This window comes from Lepidochelys olivacea, assembly GCF_965140295.1.
Source record: "Lepidochelys olivacea isolate rLepOli2 genome assembly, chromosome: 5".
Classification (NCBI taxonomy): domain Eukaryota; kingdom Metazoa; phylum Chordata; order Testudines; family Cheloniidae; genus Lepidochelys; species Lepidochelys olivacea.
This window is the reverse complement of record NC_140415.1, coordinates 133,553,825-133,581,189: the sequence shown is the minus strand read 5'-3', so window position 1 is coordinate 133,581,189 and position 27,365 is coordinate 133,553,825. Positions and strand designations below refer to the sequence as shown.

The window sequence follows — 27,365 nt, the reverse complement described above, 5'->3', positions numbered from 1 at the left end:
ACTAGATGAGCTCCAGAGGTCCCTTCCCACTCTTATATTCTATGATTCTACGACATATGTTTCGCCAGCTTAAGTGATAGTGTGCACAGCTTCTCCCGCCGACATAGTTATCACCACTCATTGGGGGTGGTTTAATTATGTCAACGGATAAGCTCTCACCTGTTGGCATAGATCTGTGATGTAGCCGCTCTTATAGTGGCGCAGCTGCATTGGTACAGCTGTGCCACTGTAAGGTCTCTAATGTAGACATCTAGTGTAACTGCAACATGGCCTACTTTGTCCCTGTCAGATGAGGGCAACTTGGGCTCAGACACATACTCCAGGGAGGGGCTGTAAGTGCCGCTATTTGAGGACTCAGAGAGATACTGTCTGAGCAAAGGCTGGTTTGTCGGTCTGGGTAAGAAACACCAACCTGGGCACTATTGACGTGAGTCATATTTTCCTCTGTACCCAAGAGAAAGGTCTCTAAAAAAGGCTGACCCTGGGGTTTTTGTGCTGAATGGCATCAGAAGCTTGCATTAAATTCTTTATAGATAGTAGAGTTCCTTTGACTCAAGGCAGAGGGGAGGAAAACTAACCTACCATGAGAATTTTATCCATGTAGAATTCTCTACCAGGGCTTCCATCGTTGTATTTTGTATCAATGGCAAAACATAAGAAGAGGACATCCACGACCATTTCATAAATTGACAGGAAGCAGTGAGCAACCAGGAAAGCAAAGAGGCAGACGATGATGAGAGGCAGCACCCACACTGTGTAATCCCGCTGGTAGTTCAGCAACATAACCCCTGCCAAGCCTGTGCTGCAAACGATCAGGACCTGAAGCAAAGAAAACAAAAAGACAAGAATGATTGCAGAAGCCGTTGGATTATTTTTCATGTACGTGTGCACAGACTTTAATCTCACAGGTGTAGGAGAACTGGATGCTACAGTGTCACTGACTCCACCACAAGACACTAAATATGACTAAAACCCAGGTGCCGCTGGATCCAGCCAGAGCTGTTTTCAATGCTGTGCCTGCGCAGAGGAGAATACCATCTCTTCAAAGCCCTAAAAGCTAATTCACATGAGTAAATACAAAGCTGTCACTTACCCATTGTTTGGGGGGGGGGGGGGGGAAGAGGAGAAGATACCCTAGTAAGACAGAATCTTACTCTGCTGTTTTGTCAGTTTATTCAAATGATAAACTCCTCGGGTCAGGGATCAGTTCTAGGTCTGTACTTTTTACAGAATATAAAAATTAGTATACCCAGATCCATCAACTAATATGCTTTATAATAATTTTGCTTGCAAACACACATTTTGACAAAATATTCCTTCAGCTTGTTCCTGTCCCTCCTATTTGCAACAGGAAGGCTGCTAAGAATTACCTTGTGTATTAGGTCCCCACTGTAAAATAAGCCTTATTTCTCACACTAATTTTAACAGTGTAAGGCATTTCTACATCTCTTTCAGGTAGTTTCTCAAAAATTAGCATGAGTGGCCCTATGAAACGTCATATTGGGTGTCAATGTAGTTTTTATGAACAATACACCATTATCTCTGCATTTAAAAAAATCAAACACTGCAAAATAGGTCAGTTTCCACTGTATTATTCAGATATTGCATTAAGCTGAAAGAAGAACGGGGCTGGTCAGGCAGCACCATGGAGCTAACACTGTTGTTTGGTAGTCCGCACCGCTTATTTAAGCATTACTGCCACCCTTCTGTTCACCCAATGATCTGAAAGCCATTTTTTGATGGAGACATTTCCTGTCATGTTAGAGTACTCCAGGGAACTGCACTGCTCACTTCAATACCCCCAAGGCACCTGTATCTTCATTATGTGCTCATTCCCATCACTCTGTATTGATTTGTTTATTTACTGGATTAGAAAACCACACTTAAGAGTTCAGCCCGCTGTAATCTGATTTAATACATGGAGAGGAGCATACAGAGGACAGACAGTTCTTTCCATGAAGGGCCCCAATGCTGATGCGTACTTGTGGGGCTACATCTGAGGCGGCTGGACTAGTATTTAGTAAATACAAACACAAAAAGTCAGCCCAGATGGAACAGTAACGTACTGGGTTCTGGTTTTTCCTGAAGAAATAGAAAATGGAGCTGCAACAGCAGTTCTTAGTAATCTTTCTACCTTGGAATATACTTGATCCCAACTCTTTCCTCTTTACTCCCACAATGGGCAACTCCCAGCTGCCAATACAAGGTCCTGCTGCCTCCCATTCCACCCCTACTACAAGGGCTGGTTGAAAAAGGGTAACTTCTTTCTGAAGGAAAACTGAGGTTTGATGAAACAAGTTGTTAGGGGAATTGTCGGCTTTCCTTACATTTTAGATTTTTCAATGGAAAACCAAAAACTTCTGGTCAGACTTTTTTCAGCTGTCCGTTGTCAAAGGAATTTTCAGCTGAACCCCTGCAACGCGCACTGTCTGACCAGTCTTACCCACCACCATCCGGAGAGTCTTTTACACTTCCCTTTCCTGCTCACGGCCCTCTAAATCATGTTCCTGACTGGAAACAGCAGGATGGAATGGGTCCCAGCAGTGGGCAGTGGGCAAACAAGTTCTCAGAGGCACATTGTAGCTGCAGCTACAATGTACAGGGAAGGTTTCCGACAGCAAGCAGGCTTGTTCCAGGTCTGTAACAGTACACCCCTGAGGCATACCTTTCCCAGGAACAGCATGAAGTCTCCCACTGTGTTTATGGCAGCCACTCGCAGAGCATTCTCCACTAGAATGACAAAGGCATCCTTTGCTGAGGTGCAGAAGTTGGTGCTGTTGATAGCTGTGGCTGTATATGCATTCTGGGGGAAAGCAAAATGAAGAATTAGTCACAGACACACTGTCCCTTTTCCTTCAACATTCCCCAGAGCTCGTGTTCCCAATATCTATCTACCTGCCAAGAAATCATCTGCTACGGCAACAAGACTTTCTCCTTCCATCCCCTTCCACAACAGGGAACACAATGTCATGAGACACTTAATTTAATAAGAGATCTTTAAAGGTACAAATCCAATCAATAAATAATGAGGACTCAGTAACATGACACTCACTTTCAAGACAACCAGCTCCATCCCAGAATTAGGGAGGAAAGGAACTGTGTAATGAAAAATCCAGTCAGTGCTCACTGCTGATTTCATAAACAAAAAAGGCAAGGATTTGTGCTGGCTTTTGAGCCAGTCACGGCTCACCTTGAAGCTGCAAAACCAAGTCCCCCCAGGGCAGTAGTTGACTCAATAGACAGAGAACAACAGAGGAAGGAATAACCATTTTTCCACCTGCCTTGCTTATTCTTGCCATATATATCAGTTTCACAGCAAAATGCTAGTGGAAAAATCATTTGGAATCTCGCTGCAGGAGTAGGAGATGAGCAATGACATTACTACCTAGTTAAGCAGCTGGACAAAAAATCTCTCTCAGGACATACAATAGTTTGAGGGTCATGTGTTTCAGAGAAGTTGCTTTCTAGATGTTGGAAAAGAAAGCATTTTTAGTTCTGTCCAGCATCACTGACTAGGTAAGGCATAGGTAACAAAGACAATTTCCAATAATTACACACTTCACTAACAATCTTCATCAAGACAATTCAAAAACAAGGCCTGGTGAGGGCAGGCCAGGACTATGCCCACGCTAGAACTTTATGGTATGCTATAAGGTTTTGTCTGGTAGTTTCATCACAACTCTGAAAACCAAGCTTTGAATAAGGCAGCTTCCAAAAACGTATCTTGTGGTTCTACAAGGAGTACAAGTTCTGAACGACTTTAATCTGACCCAAGGGGAAAGTGAGCTCGCTTACAAAGGTAGCTGGGTTCACAATCATATAGTTTGCGAAATCAAAGAGGGAGGAGCTCCATCATACAAAACGTTTGTCTCAAATTTGAGAAACAAATCGAATAGTAAAAAAGAAATTTATATTAACAGACTATAGCACAACTCTCCCACAAGGAAACAGATATGACTAAACAACCCATCACAATTCACAGTTGTTCTCCTTCTTTAGATAACGCTACACTGAAGCTGGGAGGTATAATTCAGGTCGATGTACCCGTGACAGCTCTGCTCAAGTTAGCATGCTAAAAATAGCAGCGTGGCAGCTGAGGTGGCACCTTGGGCTAGCCACCCGAGTACATACTCAGGATCTCAGACGTGGTTAGACTCTGACACTAGCCCGACCTGCCATAGCTACCCTACTATTTTTAGCACACGAGCTCAAGCAGAACTAGTATGTATACATCTACCTGAGATAGGAACTGCACCTCCCATCTGCTGTGTTGACATAGCCTTAAAGGAAGAGACTTAAAAGAAACACATTTTCTCAAATATGTGATGCTCAAATATTAAAAAGGAGAAAAGCTCCACACTCTGTTATGATAAATACACTTTCAGACTTAAATGTACCTGGGGAGAACGGGTGCCGGGGGTGTTGTACTCAGCCATTAAACGAATGCTATATTGCTTAGACACGATTAGTCATTTTTAAAGGACAAAATGTCTTTTCCAGAAAGAGAAATGTGGACAATTTTTCACACAGGCGCTGTAAATGAGGACTAATGTAATGAGCCTCAGTGAGATCACAATGTACTTTAATTTCAGTAATGGGGACATGACTGAGGTACATAGGTTCAATCAAGTTCCAAAGTACAATTTAACATGTGTCAACTTCAGGAAAAAATTACTCCATCTTCTGGTTTAAGACTATCCTTCCTCAAACACATAAATTGTCAGCCTTTATATAAAAAGTCATAGTATATAAAATCTTACCTGATTTAAGTAAGTCAGGCACTTTTCTAGACACCAAAGGCAGCAGATGCAAGCTTTCAGCATACATCGAGCACAGGCATTTTCCTAGCATGGCAACAGGGGAAAAAAACCCAAATACATTAAAAAAACCCCAAAGGACAAAGAACATGAATGACCATTACATTTAAATGCATGGGCTATACTTTAAGGGCTGAATATTCTGAAATCAGCCCGTAAGTTTCATGAACACACTTACTTTTTTGGTCAGAACTTAGGATCAAATTTCAAGCATTTGGAACCCAGTATTTTAATAAGAAGTAGGTTTCCCTTACTTTTCCTTTGAGTTGGGAATGAATATACATAAGGATCATTCGTGGAATCTTCACTAATGTGATAATGAAAGAACCTTTTGCCACTGTTCCTAGGTGGTAACAGACAAGGCGATTTACTGATGCCAGAATAGGAGTAAATGGCAGATTCCGTTTCTCCCTGTGGAAAATCAGCAGAGAAATAAAATAAAGCAGTAACATCAATATGGACTTCAGATGAGAAAAACCACCTACAGACAAATTTGGACTGAGTTCATAGGTGAAAAGCAATTTGGTGGTCTCATTCTAGTCTTCAGTGGACACTGCTGATACACTGAGAAGCAGGGTATAGAACAGTATTAGCTTTAATGTAATAACAGGAAGAGGATGAGTCATCAGCTGAGCTGTGTGGGGATACTGGCCTGCACTATAGTTATACCTAACCAATCAATATTTTAAGCTCTACACTTTTATGAATGTCTAATTCAACATTTTTAAGTCTTTCCCTCCTCTCCCCCAAATTTATTTTAGGATTTTCCCTATTTTATATATTGGAAAAAGCATATATACATTCATTACACAAAAGCTGTTTTCAGACCATTTGTATTTCTGAATATACCTATCCACAAAGCCAGGGAATCAAGTATTAAAACAAAATACAGTGCTGTAACCAAGTATTTATTGGGATGTATTTATAAGGGGAAATAGGGATGTATTTATAAGACGAGCTGAATGCACATTCAGTCTTCTGATATAGCTTTTAAGAAATGTATTCTTATCATTCGTATTTGTTTCCTCTAAAGCAAGCCATCACTATTTCCCTCTCTACAGCAGGTCCATTCAGCATTTAGTGAAAGAGCGCCCGATAAGTATTAAAAAAAAACAACTCAGTGATACAAGTATCATAGGATTAATGTTAATGAAGTGCCAATGTTCCAATAATAAAATGCCTCCCCTGAATTTAGGAAAACCTATTCTTAAGGTTTCAGAGTAGCAGCCGTGTTAGTCTGTATTCGCAAAAAGAAAATGAGTACTTGTGGCACCTTAGAGACTAACCAATTTATTTGAGCATAAGCTTTCGTGAGCTACAGCTCACTGCATCCGATGAAGTGAGCTGTAGCTCACGAAAGCTTATGCTCAAATAAATTGGTTAGTCTCTAAGGTGCCACAAGTCCTCCTTTTCTATTCTTAAGGGTGGTTTCACTTGAAAAATATAAAAAAGTGGCACCTTCTAATTCCACAGACCTGCTCCCTGCATGTACTGATTCATGCTGACTTCAGTGAGGAAAAAATGTTTTTACACTTTTTGGCTCCTGTTAGCATTCTGAAGTCAGTTTTCAGTGAGCTGGATTCTATTTCTTCTTGCAAAAAACAGTTTACCTAGTTCCAACCAGTTATATCTGTGCAAATGAAAGAAGGCAATTGGCTTGTACAAGTGTAACCGAGGGCCTAACCTGGCCAACAGAACCTTATGACGAGGCTTGGAAGCATACGTTTTTACCAGTAGATGTTGATAAATGTCAATTTCACCACATGCATGCATACACACACACAATGGCAGAGTAAGCAAAATGCTCCTTGAGTTTGATTTCAGGATGCTTGCCTTGTATATTTTGACAGAGGATGTTGGCAACTTGTGTTTTAACAGTCATAAAAGTTTTAAATTTCTGATTCTCATTGTCTACGGTCGTTAAATAATTCTGACCTTTCTCCATCATTCCCCTCAACTGTGAAAATTTAAATAAATATTGAATGAAATGCTTGAAATGAACATTGATATTATCCATCAAAATAATAAAAAAAAAAAACCAAATGCTGCCAAGACTATTTATGACTGGTAGCATTACATGAAATGCAAAGAGCCCGTCTTGGCTTTCAGATCCTTAGGTGAGAGTTCAGGGCTGGCAGTTAAACAAAAATCTTTCTGTATGCAAATTATGTACATCTGATCTAGAAATCATTAACAACAATGTGGAACCCCAGTATACCATTTTCACAGTCACTTTTCAGACTAGAACCACACTTTAATATGCAAGAAAACGAAGTAGTAGAGGGAAATGGATATTTAATAACTCAAAATTCCCATTAAGGGATGATGGATAGGGAGCAGGTAAGAGCAAACTCATTTACCTTCAGGTAAAATACAGTTAATAAACTCACAGATGTTGAGGATGCAAAAGATCTCTTAAATCATCTAGCCCACTTCCATGCCGCAGCAGGACTATTCCTGCCTACTGTGTATTTCCTAGTTATGTACAATTTTTGAAAACCGTACATTTGTAAAAACAGCACAGCAGGGACATCAATGAAATGAATGGTTGCCGGATATCAATGAAAATAAATTACGGTAAGGTATCTTTCATATGAGAGAACATTTAAACCAAAGTCCTGGTCTGCTCTGCTCTGCATGGACACTGATGACCCTATGGCAATTTTAATAAGGCATAAAGGCTTTGTCATGGGTTGACATTTTCCTCCCTTACTCCACCACTCTTGCTGTGCATCACCGCTGATGCCCTCTGCTTCAGAAGTAGCTGCGTTTTTCCAGAGGTGCTGTATCTCTATTGTTTGCATACTACTTTGAGACCATTTGGAATGGGAAGTGTAACTTAAATTATCAGATTGTTGAGCACAGAGATTTCTTTTTTTAAACAAATATATAGTGAACTATAAAATATCACGGTTACATTTTGAGAAATTTCACTTTAGAAAGATATACTTTAAAAAAAAGAAGAGGTGAATAAGTTCAATAAGATCATCATTTCTTTCCTTAATCAAAAATGTTGCCAACAGTTGTATGTTAGCGAAAGCACTGGATATCACTTCAGTATTGCTCATTCTCACAAAATTATTGCAAGACTCGTGATAGAATTTTTCTTAAAGCCTTATCTCCTAGCTCTGTGATTGAAGAACCTCCGCTTCCATTTAAAAAAAAAAAAAAATTTCTAGTCCTTATTGTGTAGAAAAAAGCTTAAAAACATGATTTCGGTGCACCTAGAGACTAAAAAAAACCAAATTAAAAAAAGCTCAGATTTATTTATTTTTAATTCTCATTATTTTTGAACACTGCAATACTACCAATTAGGAGTTATTATTCTAAAAACATGGGATGCATCCCTGTCTTGCATTTGAGATACATGTGCATTAGCTGATATGAGTATAGTTGATTTACAAATTTAGGACTCATGCACAGTGATAGTACACGGAGATTTAATATATACATTTTGCTTCACATGAATATTAGTATATAATCTTGCCTGAATTCATATGAAAATGATGGCTCTAATGGGACTTTCTGTAATCTTAGAAAACAGACAAATGAGTGGGTGTAAAGAATTGAAGGACTGTATTTTTCAATTAAGTAATCCCAGTCAATTAGTGCCAATCCTCTTAATTTAAATGGAGCTTATCGGCGTTATTACTGACAACAGATGAACGTCAAAGTGCTTTTTACTTTTTTTTTTTTTTTTTTAAAATGAATCATCTAGGTCTTAATTGTGTATATGGGACGTAGGGGCAAACAAGACTGCAGTGCTTAACATCTTTAAATTGAACAAAACCAGCTAAACATATTATTTATTTTAGGAGTTTGCTTTTGCTTTTCAGCTTTCAGGCAGAACACATCTGCTCATTTCACCACAAGCTCTGGCCCCAGCTATTTTTGATGATTCAGTTACTAGGTCTCTCAAGAAAAAGCTGTCTGAAAAGTTCTCACCTTGTGAAATAGTATGTCACAACAGCCCCAGCTACAGTCATCTGTTGACATGCTAGAATAAATTCACTGATCCAGATCAGCCCTACCACATGGTACCACCACATGTATCGTAGAGGGCCCAAAACCCGGAATTCCACAAACCCTTGTTCATTTAGGACAGGGCTACCTAGAAACAAATCAGAGAAAGAAGGCAGATAGCCAATATCAACTTAGAAAGAAGGAACCATTTGTAATTCAGCTAATAACTCTCAATCATTTGAAGAGTGATAGCTCTGTCTACTAATAAAGCATTAACACCTGTGTAGCTGGACAGTTGATAATGGAGATAATATTGCTGGGTCAGCCTGCAGAATTATTAATTACTCTTAATAATTATGCAGAGAAAGGATTTTAAAATTCTCCAGAGCACATTCAACATCCAAGTTAAAAAAAAAAATTGTTAGCCATGTGGCAATTTGGAAAAAAATAATAAAGCAGAATGATTTCTTATTCCAAAATGTAAAGGAAGGAAACCTAAGTCATTCTGAATTTTCTGCCACCCTCTCTTCATATCCATAGTTTGCAAAAATTGCAGAAATTTATTTAAAGATCATAATTTGTATTTTTTAGTTAGGATCAAACAACATTAATGGTCACCTCTATTTCTTGATGGTGCAAGTGTTTATATGTGTGTTTTGTCTATATTTGAATAACAAAATCTATTTGCGAGAATACTAGCAGCATTTGAGAAGAGAAGATTTTTCCCAAAGAATTTTATACATATTTTAAAACCCAATAGACTTGTCTGATCCAAGTAGCACTTTCATATAAGCTCACTGACATTGTGTCAGGATTTCCTCAGGCGATGGATGCTCTATTTCAAAAAGCATTAGCACTCACTGTGGAGGTCCATCTCACCCATCAGAATGATGTGAACAGCAGAAGAGGTTCAGGAAAATACAGAGGATGGACATAACAGGTGCATAAAACAGATCCAACTTGAAAGCCATTAGTGTTTTCACTTAGGTTTGCACTAAATCTGTTATGTGAGTGGTTTCAGATTTGTATGAACCTTGGAAGACAAACTCCAATACCAAAATAATTTTGTTCTAGTAAATTACTATTTGGAAAAGCAAGTTTCTTCTGACTCATTTTTAGAAATGTTATACATTTTGGCTTTTAGTAGTTTGGGAAATATTGATATATAGTATGTATGGCCTTGTTTCTGCAAAGAACTTCAATATTTGTTTAACTTTAATGCAAAACATTTTATCCCATTGACATCAATGGGACAACTCACAGTGCATAAAATTAGGCACGTGCAGGACCAGGGCTGAGGTTACCAACAGTTAAAACGGAGCAAAGCTTTTTATTATTAAAGCCCAAACTTTGGCCCTGATGATGCAACTGGGTCCATTGGGTGCAGGGGTCTGTCTACCTGCACAGCTCAAAATGCAGAATTGGGACCATAACCATTTTCAGGCACAAGAAAAATAGTGTGACTCATTGTTCCCCAGATAACAAACATCACATCTCATAATTAAAATTAAACTTATAGCAGTAAAACAAACAAAACCAAGAACAAATTCTGTTATCTCTGTCCCTTGTTAAAAACAGGGCCCCAAAATCCCAAATATTTTCCCGTAGTTAGGCCGAAACAGTTTTACGATCTAAAAAGTGTTAAAATTACTATAATGTATTAGAGCATCTGTGAAGTAGTGAACCCACTATTTCAAGTTCCATTTAACCCTCTTCCCCCATATGCTTATAACTTTCTGAAAAATACACATTTCCCATTTTGAAAAGTTACTGCCACCGTTTTGTACAGAACTAACTAAAATCAGCTAAACATTTAGGCCCCAATCCTACAAACTCCTCTATTCAGGCAAACCCTTGTACCTCTACTGAACCCCAGCAACTTCTATGGTGAATCTCTAGGCCTTTATCTTGAAACTGGGTGTGTAAAGTCCTCTTTGCTGAGGAGCATGTCCACTGCCAAGGCTACGTCTACACTTAAAATGCTACAGCACACAGCTTAGCACTTCAGTGTAGATACTTCCTACAGCGATTTCTGTAATAAATTCACCTCCCCAAGAGGCAGCAGGTAAGTCGATGGAAGCGCTGTCTACACAGGGACTTAGGTTGGCTTAATTATGTCGCTCAGGCATGTGGATTTTTCACACCCATGAGCAAGGTAGCTGGGTGGATCTAACTATCTAGTGTAGACCAGCCCTAAGCCTGCCACAAACACCAGAAAATTGGCTACTGTGCATTTGCGTTTTGAACGATGCTCTGTGCATGCATGTGTCCTTTTAGAAATGTGCATTTATCAGTTTACGTAGTGGCTAAATGGCTTGTGCTGCCATAAGTCCTTAGAGGAGCGTCTCTGGGTTTTTTAACCCTTTGCTCTACAATGAAAGGGAGGAAAATTAAATGCAAAAACCTGTTAATGTAATGTTCATGTCACAGGAGATATATTTAAAAAGTCAAGAAATGCAGAGTTATGGCCCCTACAGTAACATTAGCATATTCATATTGCACGTCTCTAGCATTTTCTATTCCTTTTACTTTTTTTAAATACATTGCATATATGTTGAATATTATGGCAAGTGACTATATTAATATTTCTGCAGGAACCTTAAAAAGGATACCATCAACCTGAAAATTACATTTATCTGCATGCGATTGTTATAAGTAATCCCTAAAATCACCATAACAGAGAGACGACAGAATACTTTCCCTCTATTATTGTTTGTTTAGTTTGTGTATTTGACAGCACCTTATCAGGTTGCTGATGTTGCACCAGCCCTGGCTGGGGACTGTTTACTGGTAACAGCTGCAGCAGAGCTGAAAATGAATAGATTACAAGCAGCAGGTGGCTGGTTGTGTGCACAGAGAAGCGGGAAGAAGGACCAGGGACAGACCTGAGCATGGCTGGTGGTGTCTATCTCAGGTCCAGCCAAAATACCCTCTAAACACAGAAAGGAACAGAAATAACAGAACATTATTTCAAAAGATGTGCTGAGTTTAATTTTTGAAGATAAAACCAGATTGATGGATTCCGCTGAAGTTGTACATTTCCTGACTTTTAAAAAACATGTATATCTTTACTGATGTATTGACATGCTTTTTTTGTATTTAATTTCTGCAACTCTGCAAATCAATGAGACAGCCAAAAATGAGAGACTATCCAGTCTGAAAGCTACCCTAACAGGATAGCTAAGTATTCCTCTGGCATGGGGAAATCTATGAGTGGCATAAAGCTGGCATCATAAACTCTCCACCTTCCTTTCCTAGGCCCCGCTACCGTATATGGAATATGCCATAACCAGAACACACTGTGTTCGAACAGGTCCCAGCTAGCGTGACAGTCCCTTGGAGACTTACTGCTTGCATGTTACAGCAGCCCTGCAGCTGCTCTTCCTCACATCAAAGGGGGGCAAAATAGTGGTAGAAAGCCATTTCCCGGGCACCAAACAATGGGTAACTTCACACCTGATGATGAATACAGATGTGCACAAGAACACAGCAATCTCTTTCAGCACTAAAGTACTCTCTGTGCTCATTCAAAGTATTCAAAGTCAAAGGGATATACCAGAGCACAACAATTCTTATTTTCAAATTTTAACTACATCTAAAGTCTGAACAAGAAAGTACTAGTGTTTACTTAAAAGAAGCAATGTACCCACATACCTGTAGTGCCAAGGAAAAGCAGGACCATGATCCAGTAGCTCCAAAACAGGATGAGGGCAAAGAAAGTCCAAAAGGGCTGGAAGACTAGCAGTGGCAGGTGAATGAAAACTTTGCCAGCCACGTGGAACAAGGCAATGGTGAGAGCTACTCGCTTGCGCATAATTAACATTATCAAGAACAAGATAACCTGAGGAGAGAAGTTTCCAACTGACATTTTAGGTGATGAAAAGCAGACCATCAGGTGCAGTAAACAACACAGGCTCTTCAAGTAGAGCAAACTAATCACACTTCCATCACAGTTTATGTAAACCCTGCAAGCTTACATGACTTAATCCTACATCAAATATTTCGAGATTGATTTATCAATGCAAACTATTCTTAGTGACTCCTGCTATCTTTTAAATTACATTTCTGAACTGACACTCAGACTGACAAGACTATAGAACAAATTCTATCACTCAGTTGCATTGTGCAACCCAGTGAAAGCAACGAGATGGCACAGGTGTAGCTGAGGGCAGAATCTGCCCTATATTTTGAAACAGATCCTGGAGAACTTGTCAGATAAGTTTATAAAAAGGTTTAATTACAGTGCATGCCTGTATCAAGATTTACTAACTAAAATGAAATTATGAGGTATCATCTCAGCATTGCATGTTTGATTTATCTGACAAACAGGATCCAAGTGCAAGTGAACATACAAATTAAGGGTCCAATCCTGAAGCTGCTCTGTGCAACGAAGTCCCAGCTGACTTCTGAGAGTGGCCCAGACCAGCTGTGGGTTCAGGCCCTACAGTACACTCTCCCCTGGCATCAGAAGAATAGGTCTACCAGAACAGTGCCTAATAGTAGAAAGTGAAACAACAAAACATAGAGGGATATTGTTTCTGAAGCGTTTTCAATCTTTCCTGCACACATTACAAAACCTGCATTGACAAGCCAAAGAACATGGCGAGAATGACAGAAAAAAGGAATACAATTTTGTCAGTGACAAAGCACTTACCGTGAAGACAGTAGCTGAAATGGCATAGACCAGGAGGGCCTGAAGATTGTCTTTGGCTACTTGAAGCTGATCAGCAGTAAGAGTTTCATTGACAAAGTTTCTTTGCTTAGCATACAGCCACCACAGGACTCCTGTGCCTCCTATGGTTTGAATTAAAAACAGGACAAATACTATATTTCCCTCTACAGAACAGAGGCACAAAGAATGGAATCAGCCAAACACAGCATAGTCTAAACTGACAGAAAATATCCAAGTGGGCGGATGCTACTCTGAAAGGAAGGATTTTGAAGGGGGAGTGCTCTGGCTTCCCACTTGCCTGCTAATCAAACAGGTACTCTCCCTGCACTGTTCCTACCCTGCTAGGTCCACCCGAAAATCATGCACCCTTGGATCAGTACTCCTCATTTCATGGGTTTTAGAGAGAACAGGGTGAAGCCACTAGTCAGGGGAGGCATGGTAAGGACAGATACTGCTCTGATATGACAGGCATTAGAGGACTGGAAGGGGGTAGGGAAGGACAGGAACGGATGATGATGTGGTAGGATGTGTATGGGATATTAAAATAGAAGAACTGAGTGAGGGAGCCCCAGAGAGGATGTAGAGAAACAAGAAGAGCAAAGAAAGGTGGATAAGTGAAAGGGTAAACACTTCAGAGAGAAGTGCCACCAGGAAAGAGGAAAGGAAGCAACCAGGAGACAGAGAGAGGAAAGGGGAGAAAATCCATGACACCGGAAACAGCACCTCAAATAAATCACAGATAGGTGTTCCTGCCTGAAGAAGAGCTGATGCAGGCACTGGAAGTGCAGGAGTGATAGGGAAAAGCCAGCTCACCTCACGTGAGGTGGGAAAATGAAAAATAAAAATAAAAGGCTAAGAAGAGAGGGAAGCATCTCCCGTTAAACTCTCTGGTGGAAATCCCAGCCCTACTGAAGTCAATGGGAGTGGCAAAACTCCCATTGACTTTAATAGGGCCAGAATTTCACTCTCTGGCTCTAGCCATTTTTCCAAGACAGAACCTTCCCTTTGATCTGGGATTCCACACCTCCAACGAATTAACCTTTTTCTTTTGATATTTCTTTTCTCTCTCCAATTCTCCTCTCCTTTCCTCAAGGTTTGAGACTCAGCTGCGGTGTGCCTATCTAAAGTGCCAAAATCTTAGCTGATGGATTCTATTCGTTTCAAAAGATAGGTGTAGGACTCAGGAAATTCCACATTTGCTACCGACCATATGGGGCTTTCAAAAACAATGAACTAATGTAAATAAAGCAGCGTGTCTCACAAAACATAACTTTTAAGGTCTTTGCACTTGGTGCTGTGTTTCAGCATGTAATAAGATGTCAGTGGGGCAGTTCAGAAAAGCTAAGTGATCTTGAAAGTATTTTTACCGGCCCACTGAAATTTTTCTAACTCTGGCAGGTCACGAGACCTTAAATCATGGCTGTCACCTAATTTAACCTCCTGCCCATACCCAATATTTTGGCTGCATTATTGAAGATCAACAATATAAAACTTCAGTTCCACAAAATTTGAAGTTAATGGGGTAGATCAAAGCTGCCAGAAAGCAGCCCTAATGGGACAACTGGGAATTCACATTATGTAGAGGAATCTCTGGCATCTTAAAGCCAGCGTGTCTAACTCATCTCACAGCTTCAGGCTACTGTTACTTGCTCTGGGGGCCTAACTAGCCCCCTGCTGCCCCAGTAGTCCCCAGGATTGGAAGAGGTATGCAAAGAGGAGGAAAAGTGATGGAAAACCACCGATGTTCCCCTCTGCTTAAATGTACAGAGCAGAGCTCAGGCACCCCCTAAGGGCCTCTCCTAAATGTGAATGGGGCTGCTCTGCCCCACAGGGCTCTATACTGCAGTGTAAGGATTCTGAATAGATTCCTGGTGTCTCATTCTCCAGGTTGTCACGGGCTGTGTGTACTCATCCGCCAAGCAGGAGGTGCAGTAATTATCTGGCTGGGTAAAGAGCAGCAATGACTTAATCTAATCCAGTCCTCCTCAGCCAGAAGGATAGCAGTTTCCCCATGGAACCTTGAGACAGGTCAACGTAAAGCAGAAAAAAAGAAGTGGCTCTGAGTAGGACGCTGATTAACCTCGCGATTGTGGGAGAGAGATCAGAACTTGGTTCTCAAAAACAAGGAAATGAACAAGACTTACCAAGCGATCCCAAAATGACAAGAATTGTTAAGATCCAAACCAGTACTCTTGAAATGTACCTGATTATCACCATCAAAATCATGGACAGCACTGCAAAAGAGAAAAATATAATAAGCACAGCAATTATTTCAAACAGGAACATGCTACAAAGGTGTTGTTTTTTGCGAGCAAGGGGGAGGAAATTCAATTGAACTCACTACACTAAAGATAATATTATCATCTTAATAATAATCTTATTGCATATTAATAGAATATTTTATAAAAGGAAGTGTCCCCCCCCATCCATGGCTTTCAAACTTATTATACAAATACACAAGGAAAGTCAGGTAGCCTCTACAATTCCTGCTTCTGCTAAGTAACAAGAGCATGTGTGCATTTACATAGTACACTATATATCAAACATAATTTACCCACACAGATGTATTCAGACAGTGACAAAACAAACAAGAGGACATGACAGAAGTGTGAGTTTAATATTATGAGTTGGGAAAACACTGCACAACTCTGAGCAGCAGAGGAGAACTCGCATGCAAACACACATGCTAAACAAGTGCAGATATTATGATGTATGTAATTTAAGATGTCATGTTTGTTACAAGGAAAAAATTACTGCTTTGTTCTTTATCTTTATAATTCACATTGGGTACTTTAATGAGTTTTATTGATTCTGCAATAATTTTTTACTTGCAATTTTCACATTTCCTCCTCCAATCTTTATTATTTTCCCATTTCTCATCTCTTAAATCCCCATTTTTGTGCACTTGGCATTATGGCATTATATGCAACATGCCACTTCAAAGTTCATTCATTTGGACTGGTACATAAATATTTCTGCATCTGTTTTCATAGTGCACCTATCATTTGGGAAGCTACTTCCCTCACAGAGAGCCAGCATGGGCATTGTATTAGTCCCACCGACATACAGACACAGCATGCTAAAATCCTCCTTAAATTGTCACTCACTAACATGTATTGTGTGTGCACTAGCTACATTTTGAAGGGAAAGGCATTGTGGTCGTCTTTGTGAACTAAACGATCTAACATTCTGATTTTTTTTAATTAAGGGGGCATAAAAATTGATCTGAAAGCAATCACATTTTTTATCCTCCTTTAACCTAAAGGACTAAATTAATTTTACATTATTTATTGAAAAATTTTATATAAAGTAAAATTTGGCAGTAATCCAAATATAGTGTTGCTAATAGATAGGGCCCTTTCAAATTCACGGCCATGAGAAACGTGCCATAGACTGTGAAATCTGGTCTCCTGCCATGAAATCTGGTCTTGTGTGTGCTTTTATCTTATACTATACAGATTTTATAGGGGAGACCAGTGTTTCTTAAATTGGGGGTCTTGACCCAAAAGGAAGTTGCGGGAGGGAGGTCACAAGGTTATTTTAGGGGGGCTGTGGTATTGCCACCCTTACTTCTGTGCAGCTACCCAGAGCTGGGTGGCTGGAGAGTGGCGGCTGCTGACTGAGCACCCAGCTCTGCAGGCAGCAGCGCAGAAGGGTGGCAATACCCTATCCTGCCATCCTGACTTCTGCGCTGCTGCTGGTGGCGGCTCTGCCTTCAGAACTGGGCTCCTGAGCAGCCGCCGCTCTCCAGCTGCCCAGCTCTGAAGGCAGCATCGCTGCTAGCAGCAGCGCAGAAGTAGGGTTAGCAGTACCGCAAAAAAAACAAAAACAAAAAAAATCTTTACAATAACATTGCGACCCCCCCTCCCCCCAACTCCTTTTTGGGTCAGGACCCCTACAATTACAAGACTGTGAAATTTCAGATTTAAACAGCTGAAATCATGAAATTTACAATTTTTAAAATCCTATGACCGTGAAATTGACCAAAATGGACCATAAATTTGGTAGGGCCCTACTAATAGAGCTACAAGTTTGCAAATTCTTAATTTTCTTTTTACCGTTAGATCAAATTATTACAGGTCCGCTATTATTACCACGGAGTGCAATGGAAGAAATAGTTCTGTGGGTTTCTTTGCAGCTGGTTCCAAGAAGTGATTTTGCGTTTTATTTTTTTTCAGTCAAGATCTCTCTCTCTCTCTACTACAGAGACAGATCGGCTATAGCAGAATCTTGCTGCTGTAGACTCTGTGGCACCCTACAGTCAGTCGTCATTTCTTTTTCTTTAACCACACACTCTTGACAGATGGCTGTAACAGCAGGGGTTGGCATTTTTAAGAGGTTAAGGGCCTCACACTAAGAATCCAATGAAGTCAGCTGATCAGAAATGTAATAAAATTGTGTGCATCCAAATTTACCCTCATTTATAGAGTCTGTTTAAAACAAACAATCACTTCACTTTGGTGTGATATCAGTGATCGACAAGAAACCTAAGGCCCAGAATTGGGAATTTCCCAGCTTTTAATAACACACTTGCAACATTTACATTCATAGAAACCAAGGTTAGGAGGTTCAAAGGAGCCAAACACAATTGCTTCCTTTCGCTCCTTTGAAAATCCCAGCCCAAATAGCTAAGCCACACACACAAAAAGAAGCCTAAGTCCCAGGTTTCTGAGAGCATAATGCCATGCATTGCTCTCATTTTTAGAAGGAGGTGCAGGGAGTGGGCAAAACTGTGAGTGAAAGGGCCAAATGAGCATTAGAAAGTACAGCTGCCTCTCCTTGACTTAAACAGCTGTGGCAAGAGCACTGAAGAATGTCCAACCCCTCCCCCCGATCTTAAATAAAAACTAAATGTGCATGTATATTTCTTTTGAAACAGTTATTTGGCTACTGAGTAAAAAGCATTTGAACAGTTTCCTGAGGGCTTATTACTGTATAGGTTTTATGTTCATGTTGTGGCTAGAGGATGTTAAAAGTCTCCTATCGCAGTACTATGAAACAGCTAATAATGAGAAAAACAATTACCTAGTGATAACAAGCAAAGTCCCATTATAATCTCTTTGCTGGTCATAACTCCACTAATCAGCCTGTGTAAGACACTACTGTCACTGACAAAGGTGATCAGGGCCTCTGCAAACTTGGCATAGCAGGAAATGTTCACAGGAGCACAGCGATGGAAGAATGGAATAGGTGCACTGGTGACACAAGAAAAAAAAAATCAGAAAAAAAATTACTCCTACTTAATATAAATGCCACATCAACACACAAATGAAAGGTGAATTGATGCAATACTCTCCACCCTCATAACACCATAACAAGGAGCTGTGAGTTTAATGCAGAGGTGCTGCTAGAATGACAATGGTCACAATGAGGAGTGATGCAATTTTTACAAGTATTTCTGTAAAGAAGGCAGCATGCATATTCCAATAGAATATTACCCTCCGCCTCTCAAAAGAGAGTTTTCTTAATTCAGCTTAAACATCTGTCATTCAAGTGTCATGTGGTACACCAGCTCAAACAATGCCCTTCACTGACTTCAAAATGGAATACTGACCCACTTTTGTAGCAAAAAAGTCATCTAAAAATGATTGTACTATAGTTGCAAAAATATACATTAGTCTAAAACATGTCACCATTTACAAGTGTTGCCAAGCAGCCATGTTAAAGATATTTTATTCGTTCCCTTTCTTATGTTTATTCTGGTCATAGGATAGGAAAATTACAGTAATTACTTACATTACCTCAGCTAAATAAGTCTTTAAATGTTTTATAAAAAATGCAACAAAGAGGCCTGTAATTGTTTAATTATTCATTTTACCCTGAATGGTATTAAGAGTCCTTCTCAAGGGGTACTGACATTTTGCATTACACACCGGACCCTCAATAGAACGCACGTCTATATAGCGCGAATTCGCACAGAACATGGTCATGGCCCTGGATCCCAAATGTAATTACTTTAATTGCAATTCATTTTAACGTGGTCCCCACGTTAATGCGGTACTGCACATGGATCCTAAATCCTGCGTTCTCGCGAGGGTTCGGTGTACTTCTCACCCCAGTAAACAGACATTGGGATGCAGTTCACCAGCAGATAATACAGGAGAGCACAAACGTGAGACATTATTTTCCCAATGCTGCCCACTGGGGAGTTGCATCTTCTTGTACCCTAAACTAGATCAGACTATCAAGGTTGTCTATTTTATTTTTTAATTATTCTTTTCCATTTTATTAGCAATATTCTCTTGCTTGTAATTGAATCCAATGAATAAAATATATTTTTACATTAAATTGAAGAATTTTCTTTTAACCTCCAGATTCTTTCCTTCCTCTCCATCAGTTCCTACTGACTTATTTGCAAGATTTCAGTATAATGAAGCACCAGTGCACACTATCCCTTTGGGATTCTCCTATTTTAGTAGTGATTTTGAAGCCTGAGGTTTCCTGTACCAGATACCTCTTTTTAAATTGTGAGTCTTACCAAAATTTTAACCCTCACTTCTAATGTGAAGGGTTAGACTCATCTACTTTAAGAATATCCCCTCTATGCATTATTATTTTGGGGAGGTGGAGGAGACGAGGGAGATAATATACTAAAAAAGCAATTGTCTAATTATTCAGTGCAGAATTGGGAGGAGTTTATGGTCACCCTCATAACTAGATAATTAACAGATTCCCATGCTTTTGTGAAACTGACAGACATTTCTAAATAAAAAGAAATGTTATTTTTTAAGGTTTTAAGTCAACTGTGCTGACTAAGTAAATGCGTTGCAGATGCTTATGCTGATACCCTGCTTTCAGTGAGTGGTAAAGCCAGCAGTTAAGCAGAACAGTTACACATTTAGTCAGAGCTGTTAAAAATCAAATTAAACCCATAGTAATGGCCTTCCCATTTAGAGAGCAGCCTATATATTCCCTCAGCTTTTTTATAAGATGGAGCCAGTTTTGGAATGTGTTAGCATCTCGCAGGTCTCCACAGAATGTATGCAATGAAATTTGAAAAACTTGAAATTAGAGGGCTTTGCATTTAACTTTTAATTCGTGCACGTGGTCCAATTTTAAGAAAGCTTACAACGTTTCACAGGCTTATACCGAAAATTAGAGCTATCGTTCTGACAAAGCTCAGTTTTTATCCTGAAACATTCAAAAAAAAAAAATCAATTTTTTACATCTTGACAAGAAAACAGACATTCTGAAAAAAGCCATTAGAAGCAATATGTCCTGGAGGAGAAATATATACTCTTTATCTTTATCACACAGCATTCCTGTATTAATCTCCTCATATCCCTCTTGCTTGTAGCAATTATACTGTACATATTAAGTTACCTGTTTTTATGTGTAATAGTTAAATAGAAACTGTTATAATTAATAAAAAATAAGGTCAGTGGTTATTACAACCTTTTTTTGAATAAATGAGACTCTTGAGAATGCAGCACGAGACCTGTTTCCATTTCAGTGGTTCTGACTCAATGAGCATGTGATGTGCCTTGTTTAACAAAAAATGAAATAATAAATCTAGTCATAGTGACCTCTGCTATTGATAAGGCCCCTTGCTTATACCTTGAGACATTACATACTTAAATGAAATTATAAGCTTCTAAGAATAATCTGCTGCTTAATCATCATGATCAACATCGGCAGAATCTGCCTAGTAGGGGATGAGAAATAAATAAAAAAGCACAAATATGACAGTTGCATTGAAATTATATTAAGAGTCCAGTTTAATTGGATACAGACGAGGAAATGAATGCAGAGTTAAGAACAGAGCAGTTCTCTATTAGGTGGGCCTCAAAACAGGGGTGGATGTGAGATATTTAGAGTCCCCATAACTGATATATACCAACTCATGTAGAGGAGACTAAGCCAACAGAATGGAGCGTTCTGATGCTCTCCTTTTCTCTCCAAACTCAATGGAAGCTCCTCTGCAGGGCTGTGCAGAGCTGGAACAGGTAGAGGCAGGAAGGAAGTGGAAAACTGGCTAGAGGCCCTGCTCCAAAACCACCTTCATGCAGTGAAACTGCTCTCTAGCACAGGGAAGAGTTCCAGGAGGCACTACTGGAGGGCGTGCTTATCTCTGGCAGTGCTGTGAGGAAGCCAAAACGAGTAAGGACAGAGTTCCAAAGTTGAAATGTCAGAGTCCCCCAAGATCTCTGGGTTCCTCTGCAGGTCATGAGGAACACTTTACCTCCAAAACGATCAACTGGGAAACCGCAGGGGACAGTTCTCAGCTGACGTAAGTTGCCATAGCTCCACTGACTTTAACGGAGCTATTCAATTGACTTCAATAGAATGATATAATTTACACCAGCTGACGAGCTGCTTCCAGGAAGGGAACAACAGGGAGTTTTCCTCCTCAACACCCTTCTTCCTGAAGTTTATTTTATTTTTCCATCCTTCTGACCGTTTCATTTCTTCTTCACAATGTGCTTGTTCTCTCCAATAACTGCACGAGCACAAAGAAAAGGAGTACTTGTGGCACCTTATCTAGAACACAATGTGAGTTAAAGGCAAACTATTGGGCATTTCCTTTCATTTTGGGGGGGGGGGGGTTAAGTCAAACTTTGGGAAACTTTAAAATTTAATGAATGTTTTTATTTTTATTTTAACTTATAACTGTAGAATAAAATGGAGAAACCCTCCACTGACATAACAGCTCCTTCTGACTATTTTAAAAAGCATTTTTGCCAGGAATTTGCACTGTATTATAAAGTGACATGACACTCCATTCTACCTGAGTGCTTGCTTATTAAGCAAAATTCAATCCAATTGAATGACATGGGAATGTTTAGGAAGAAAAGTACATACAATTCTGGCAAAAATTAAAACTGACAAGCCATTTGAGTATGCAAAACAACACTGGAATTTGTATTTATTTTAGTTAGGTAGTGCAGCATCTATGCCTAGGTCTGTTGCATAGGCTACAGATCTGCAGTAAAAAAAAAACACAAATAAAGATTCAGAAAAAGTATGTTATTGTCAGCATTTGAGTTGCTGCTTATCGTAGTCAATTTAAAAACTTGGGTAAGTTATGGAGGTCAACAAAAGACATTTAAAACAACAGGTCCTAAAATGGATACAACATATCCTCTCCAGAACTTTTCTCTGTTTTTCCTTTACAAACACTCATGTCCATGCAGAGAATGTATGGCCTGACCGTGAACAGATATAATCAGACTGAGGTTCTTTAAGAAGTAAGACCTATGACTGGTCGCAACTGTTTGCATTGTCAAGCCCCTTCAATTTCAGCTAAAACACAGAAGACCAAAGCCGCAAACACCCCTGTAGAAATCTTGTTAAAGACAGCGGGACTACTCACAGAAGTGTTTGCAGGACTGAGCCCTAAAATAATCGCACTGCTGAACAACTCAAAATTTGCTGTATAGCTGAAGTGCTGACTGCCCTTTTACTTCTGGGCAGCACTCTAATCTTCAAACACACAGCTGGGCTCCCCATGCCAGCAGCATCCTCTTTGTTACAATCGCTACCGTGTACTTTACCAAAAACAGCCAAGGCAGCTCTTGGTTGAAATTTTAAGCATTAAAACTAGAGCAAACGTAGTAATACGTGAACAGGAGTGCCTTCAGGTATTTGGGCTTTTTCTCTTCTTTCTGCCGTTTAAGCATCCCAGTGCTGGAAACTTAGACACAACAGAGAACCAGCAAATGAAACAGACCCACCGAGTTTAACTGGCTGAGTAAAGTGCAAGAAGCAAACACCATAAATGACAAACGTAATATTTTATGTGCATATATCACCTTTTATTTCGAAGCCCTTCATAACGCTGTGTACAAACAGCACCGCTAAAATGCAGCCAGCCCTCAGCGTGGCAAACACATTGCAGCACATTGCACAACACTGAGTATAGAACATCAAATAGTAGTTTGAATATTCCAGTTTTAATAGCACTAGTAACACAGTAGGTTGTGGTTTTTTTTGTTTTTTTTTTTAGTGTTATGTTGACAGAGTCTCTTTAAAGATGAGCTTTGTACCAACAGAGTTAACATGCTAAAAACAAACACAGGTATGTTACAGAGAGACCTAAACTGTGGTTTGTGAGGTTTTTGTGAAATCTTTTTCAAACAAATGAACAATTAGACAAGAAGCCATTAAAACTTACCTCTCTGGAACCGGGAGCTTAGGACAAAGCTTAGAGGCCTGTGGATCAGTAGTGTACTCAGATGACTGTAGTTCATAGCTACATAAATTTGATCCTGTTGAAAGAAAAAAAATGTTACAAGATCAAAAATCTAATATTCCTGTTCCTGTCCAGCAAATCATCTTAAAATGGACAGGTTTCAGAGTAGCAGCCGTGTTAGTCTGTATCCGCAAAAAGAAAAGGAGGACTTGTGGCACCTTAAAGACTTTAACGTGCCACAAGTCCTCCTTTTCTTTTTATGAAATGGATAATAGTCCTGATTCTCCACTCCATTACATTACTTTCCCACTACTAAAACTCCATTGACTTCAGAGTTACAAAAGACTAGAGAAAATGTTTTGTAATAGAACGTTGAATCAAGCCCACCGTACGCTGCATTAGATGGGCACTTTTCTCCATGGTTGGGTCATCTTCCTACCACCTTTGATCATGCAAGAGAGAAAGGCTAAATTCATAGTCCATTTTTAAAGGAAGGAGGACATAAATCACTGGACTCCTTGAAATAAGTCTCCCCCACCCCCAACTGTTTCTTAATGCATCAAAATTGCATAGAGACAACATCCATGATTAGGCATCAAAGGAACAGATTTTTATTGGTAAACATAAATTTCACTGTACACCCACAAATTGAAAAAAATAATTCCATCGATAGCAGGCCAAACTTACAGATGGGCAAAGTGAGAAAATGCTGCCTGACAACTCAGCTTGATTTAAGAATATTTACTTTGTATATGTTGACGTGATGGTGATGATTTGAGTTTAATGGTTAGAAAGTTTTAACTTTTTGAATCGCCTACTGTCAGTAACTAATTATAGTCTGAGCCGCTCCTTCCCCTAGTTTCCCCACAACTGTGAAAAGTTAAAATTGCTAAACACTGGGAAAAAAACTGCTTAAATACAAACAGATATTATCCATCAAAATTATACAAAAAAAAAAAATCAAATTCTGCCAAACCTATCCACGATGAAAAGAAATTATTCAGTTTTCTTTTTAAACTACAATTCATGTGCTTTACAGGGAGTAAAGAGAGGACCAACTATTGAGGTTAAAGAGTGAGTTAGCTGAAGATCTGTACGGAGAAGTGCTCTCATGTTTATATTGTCAAACTCTATGGATGCTCAGCAGCTCTAACAAAGCTGAATCCCTCTCCACGTGCTGGCCAGTTAAACAGTATTGGAGACCAGGTTGGCTACAATCAAGTTCAAACCATGTGTAAGCACAGTTTTTAAAACTGCTGAGCCAGCATCAACTGGGCTTAATGGTGCTGCACCACACAGTAGCATTTCCTCCCATTTGCTACCCCTGCAGAAAGGAGTCCTCTATTTGTACAGAGAAGGGGCACAGCCTGGGAGTACCAGTGCAAAGTATCCCATGCAGTCTCAAGAGCCTCAATTGTATGGATTAGATTTTTCAGGAAGAGATGAACATCTCTGTATTTAGCAGATCATTAAAGAAAGACAGGTGGCTGAAAGAGGCAATCAAGAATCAGGAGTTCTTGTTCCAGTTCTGCCATTTAGATAAATACTCCGGAGGGTATTCTGCGCCAAAAAATAAAAAATTCTGCATACAATATTTTAAAATTCTGCAAATTTTATTTGTCAAATAAATGTGGATGTTCTAGCATGGAATTGGGGAGCACAGGCCACTGGCTGCACAGAGGTTGGAGATAGCTGTGAAGCTCCCTCTGGGACATGTACTTAGCGGTGAGGCTGCACCAAACCCTGACATAGTGGAAAGACCGGGACTGGCCTAGAAACACCCTGGCTCAGCAAGGCAGGATCCAAGCATGGAGGGGCTTAGCGTGGAGGGATCCAGGTGGGGGTTGAGAGGGTTCTGTGTGGGGCAATCTGGGTGCGGGCAGCTCAGTGGCGGATCCAAGTGCAGGAGTAGGGAGATCTGGATGCACAGGGGCTTGTTGGGGGGTTCTAGGTGCAAGAGTAATGGGACTCTGCAGGGGGGTCCACGTGAAGGTGGTTGGGGCTCAGCAGGGGGAGGGGTCCGACTGTGGAGGGGGACAGAGCTTTGCAGGGGGTCTGGTGTGGGGATCTCGGTGGGCGGGTCCAGATGCTAGGGGACTGGAGCTCATCGGGGGGGTGAGGCTCGGTGGGAGGGTCTGGGTATAAGGGGGTCTGGGTGCACAGGGGCGGGGGGAAGAGGGAGCTTGCAGAGCTTCCTGCAGCTGGGGGAGAAATCTGGCAGTGGGTCTGACTCGGCCTTGAATGCTGTGCAGGAAAAAGGAAGTCCTGTCCTCCCCAGCCCAGCCGGGACTAGCAGCTGAGCCCAGCTCAGGGTAGGAGCCACTAGCCGGGTCTTCCCCAGTCTTGCCCCCAGTTGTTTACCTCTTTGGTGGCTGCCCTGGGTACCTGAAACATACTGCTGGGAAGGGTTGCATGACCGCTCTTGTGGCTTCCCTTTGCTTTCCTGTCAGAAAGTCATTTTTCTGCAGGCAAGCAAAGAAATCTGCGGGGAACATAAATTCTTCGCATTTCTAGAGGCGCAAAATTGCCCCAGGAGTAAAAGTGAAGCACTATGCCTCAGCTTACCTATCTGAAAAGTGGCTATAATACACCTGCCTACCTCACAGAGGTGTTGCAAAACTTATTTGTAATGCACTTGGAGCTCTCTGGATGAAAGGTTCTGTAATAGTGCAAAGCTATCTAATCTGAACATCTGTACTGAAATATAAAAATTCTGAATTAAACGTGAGCATGAACAGTCATAGACATGCCAAAGAGGGCTAGCAGTAGGAAAAGGAGCCATCAACATGCCCAGCACACTTTGTAAATAAAAGAAGAAACATTTTTTCAGTTCAGATATCATGAACCTTTTAAAGGATGCCAAAGTCAGCACATGAGGGTCGGGGAAGGGAGTAAGGAGAATCATTTGCTGATTTATGATGTAGTTATCCGAGCAAGCCTAGAAGTCTAATAATTTTGTTTCCCTCTGTTACTCATTTTTAGCAATGATCTATAAGATATTTGTATTAACAGAAGGCCCAACCCCACGTTCTCATATCTAAAGGCCCAAACCATGTCCCCTTCCCTTTGTCTGCAGAGCACCCTGCCGTCAATGGCCTAGATCTCACAGCGAAAGTGGATGACAGCAGATCTAGTGAGCACAGCCAGTGTGGGCTGAACCCCTTGCACATAAACTCATATCTGCAGGGCCTCTGTCCATATCCCTGCGCATGAACATTTAAGGCTAATGAGGAGTGGAGGTGGAGCCAACACTTGTCCTTGCCAACACTTGTCCTTGCAAGATGGAAACACAGACAGAACCACCAGCCAGAGGGTTCCAGTAGTGGCCATGCACTTTGTGGCTTGAAGGAGGAGGAAGAAAGGAGATTATTCTTTTTGCCTTCCTCTCCCCAGTCCCACAAGCAGCTACACTGGATGCTATTCTGGTGGCTGTTTTCTGAACATCTTGGGGATTCAGCTACTGTATGAGCTTCCAAGTCTGCAAGAGATAAAAGCTCTCTAGACCTAATCAGCCTTACTTGGAATAACACATTGACCAGAAACACCATTAATTCCAACTGGTTTAGGAACATTTCTGCTGGAATCTAAACAGCCAACTGAAAAATAATCAAGGGCAGCAAAATGCATTATTTCCTACACAAGGGGGTGTGCTACATTTGGAGATGTAATCAGGAGCGTGCCAACAAACTGTATCTTGTAGAAGATGGACTCGAGAGCTCTGCTTGTTCTGAGGCTTATGAAAATACTCTCTTATGCTGTAGTCCCGGGTTCTTGCTAGTGG

The 27,365-nt window shown here is 40.4% G+C and overlaps 1 protein-coding gene across 2 annotated transcripts in view; it reads right to left on the bottom strand.

The window, feature by feature from the left end:
* The window catches only part of SLC44A1 (solute carrier family 44 member 1), a 91,404-nt gene that overhangs the window by 10,024 nt on the left and 54,015 nt on the right, over positions 1-27,365 (bottom strand). For both annotated transcript variants that reach the window (XM_084629221.1, XM_084629222.1), the window contains exons 5-14: positions 23,567-23,660; positions 18,478-18,647; positions 15,597-15,686; positions 13,435-13,574; positions 12,435-12,621; positions 8,763-8,928; positions 5,072-5,228; positions 4,761-4,844; positions 2,666-2,803; positions 583-819 (exon numbers count right to left, since the gene is read on the bottom strand). In XM_084629221.1, the coding sequence (XP_084485347.1) occupies positions 583-819; positions 2,666-2,803; positions 4,761-4,844; positions 5,072-5,228; positions 8,763-8,928; positions 12,435-12,621; positions 13,435-13,574; positions 15,597-15,686; positions 18,478-18,647; positions 23,567-23,660 (1,463 nt within the window). The remainder of the gene's footprint in view (positions 1-582; positions 820-2,665; positions 2,804-4,760; positions 4,845-5,071; positions 5,229-8,762; positions 8,929-12,434; positions 12,622-13,434; positions 13,575-15,596; positions 15,687-18,477; positions 18,648-23,566; positions 23,661-27,365) is intronic.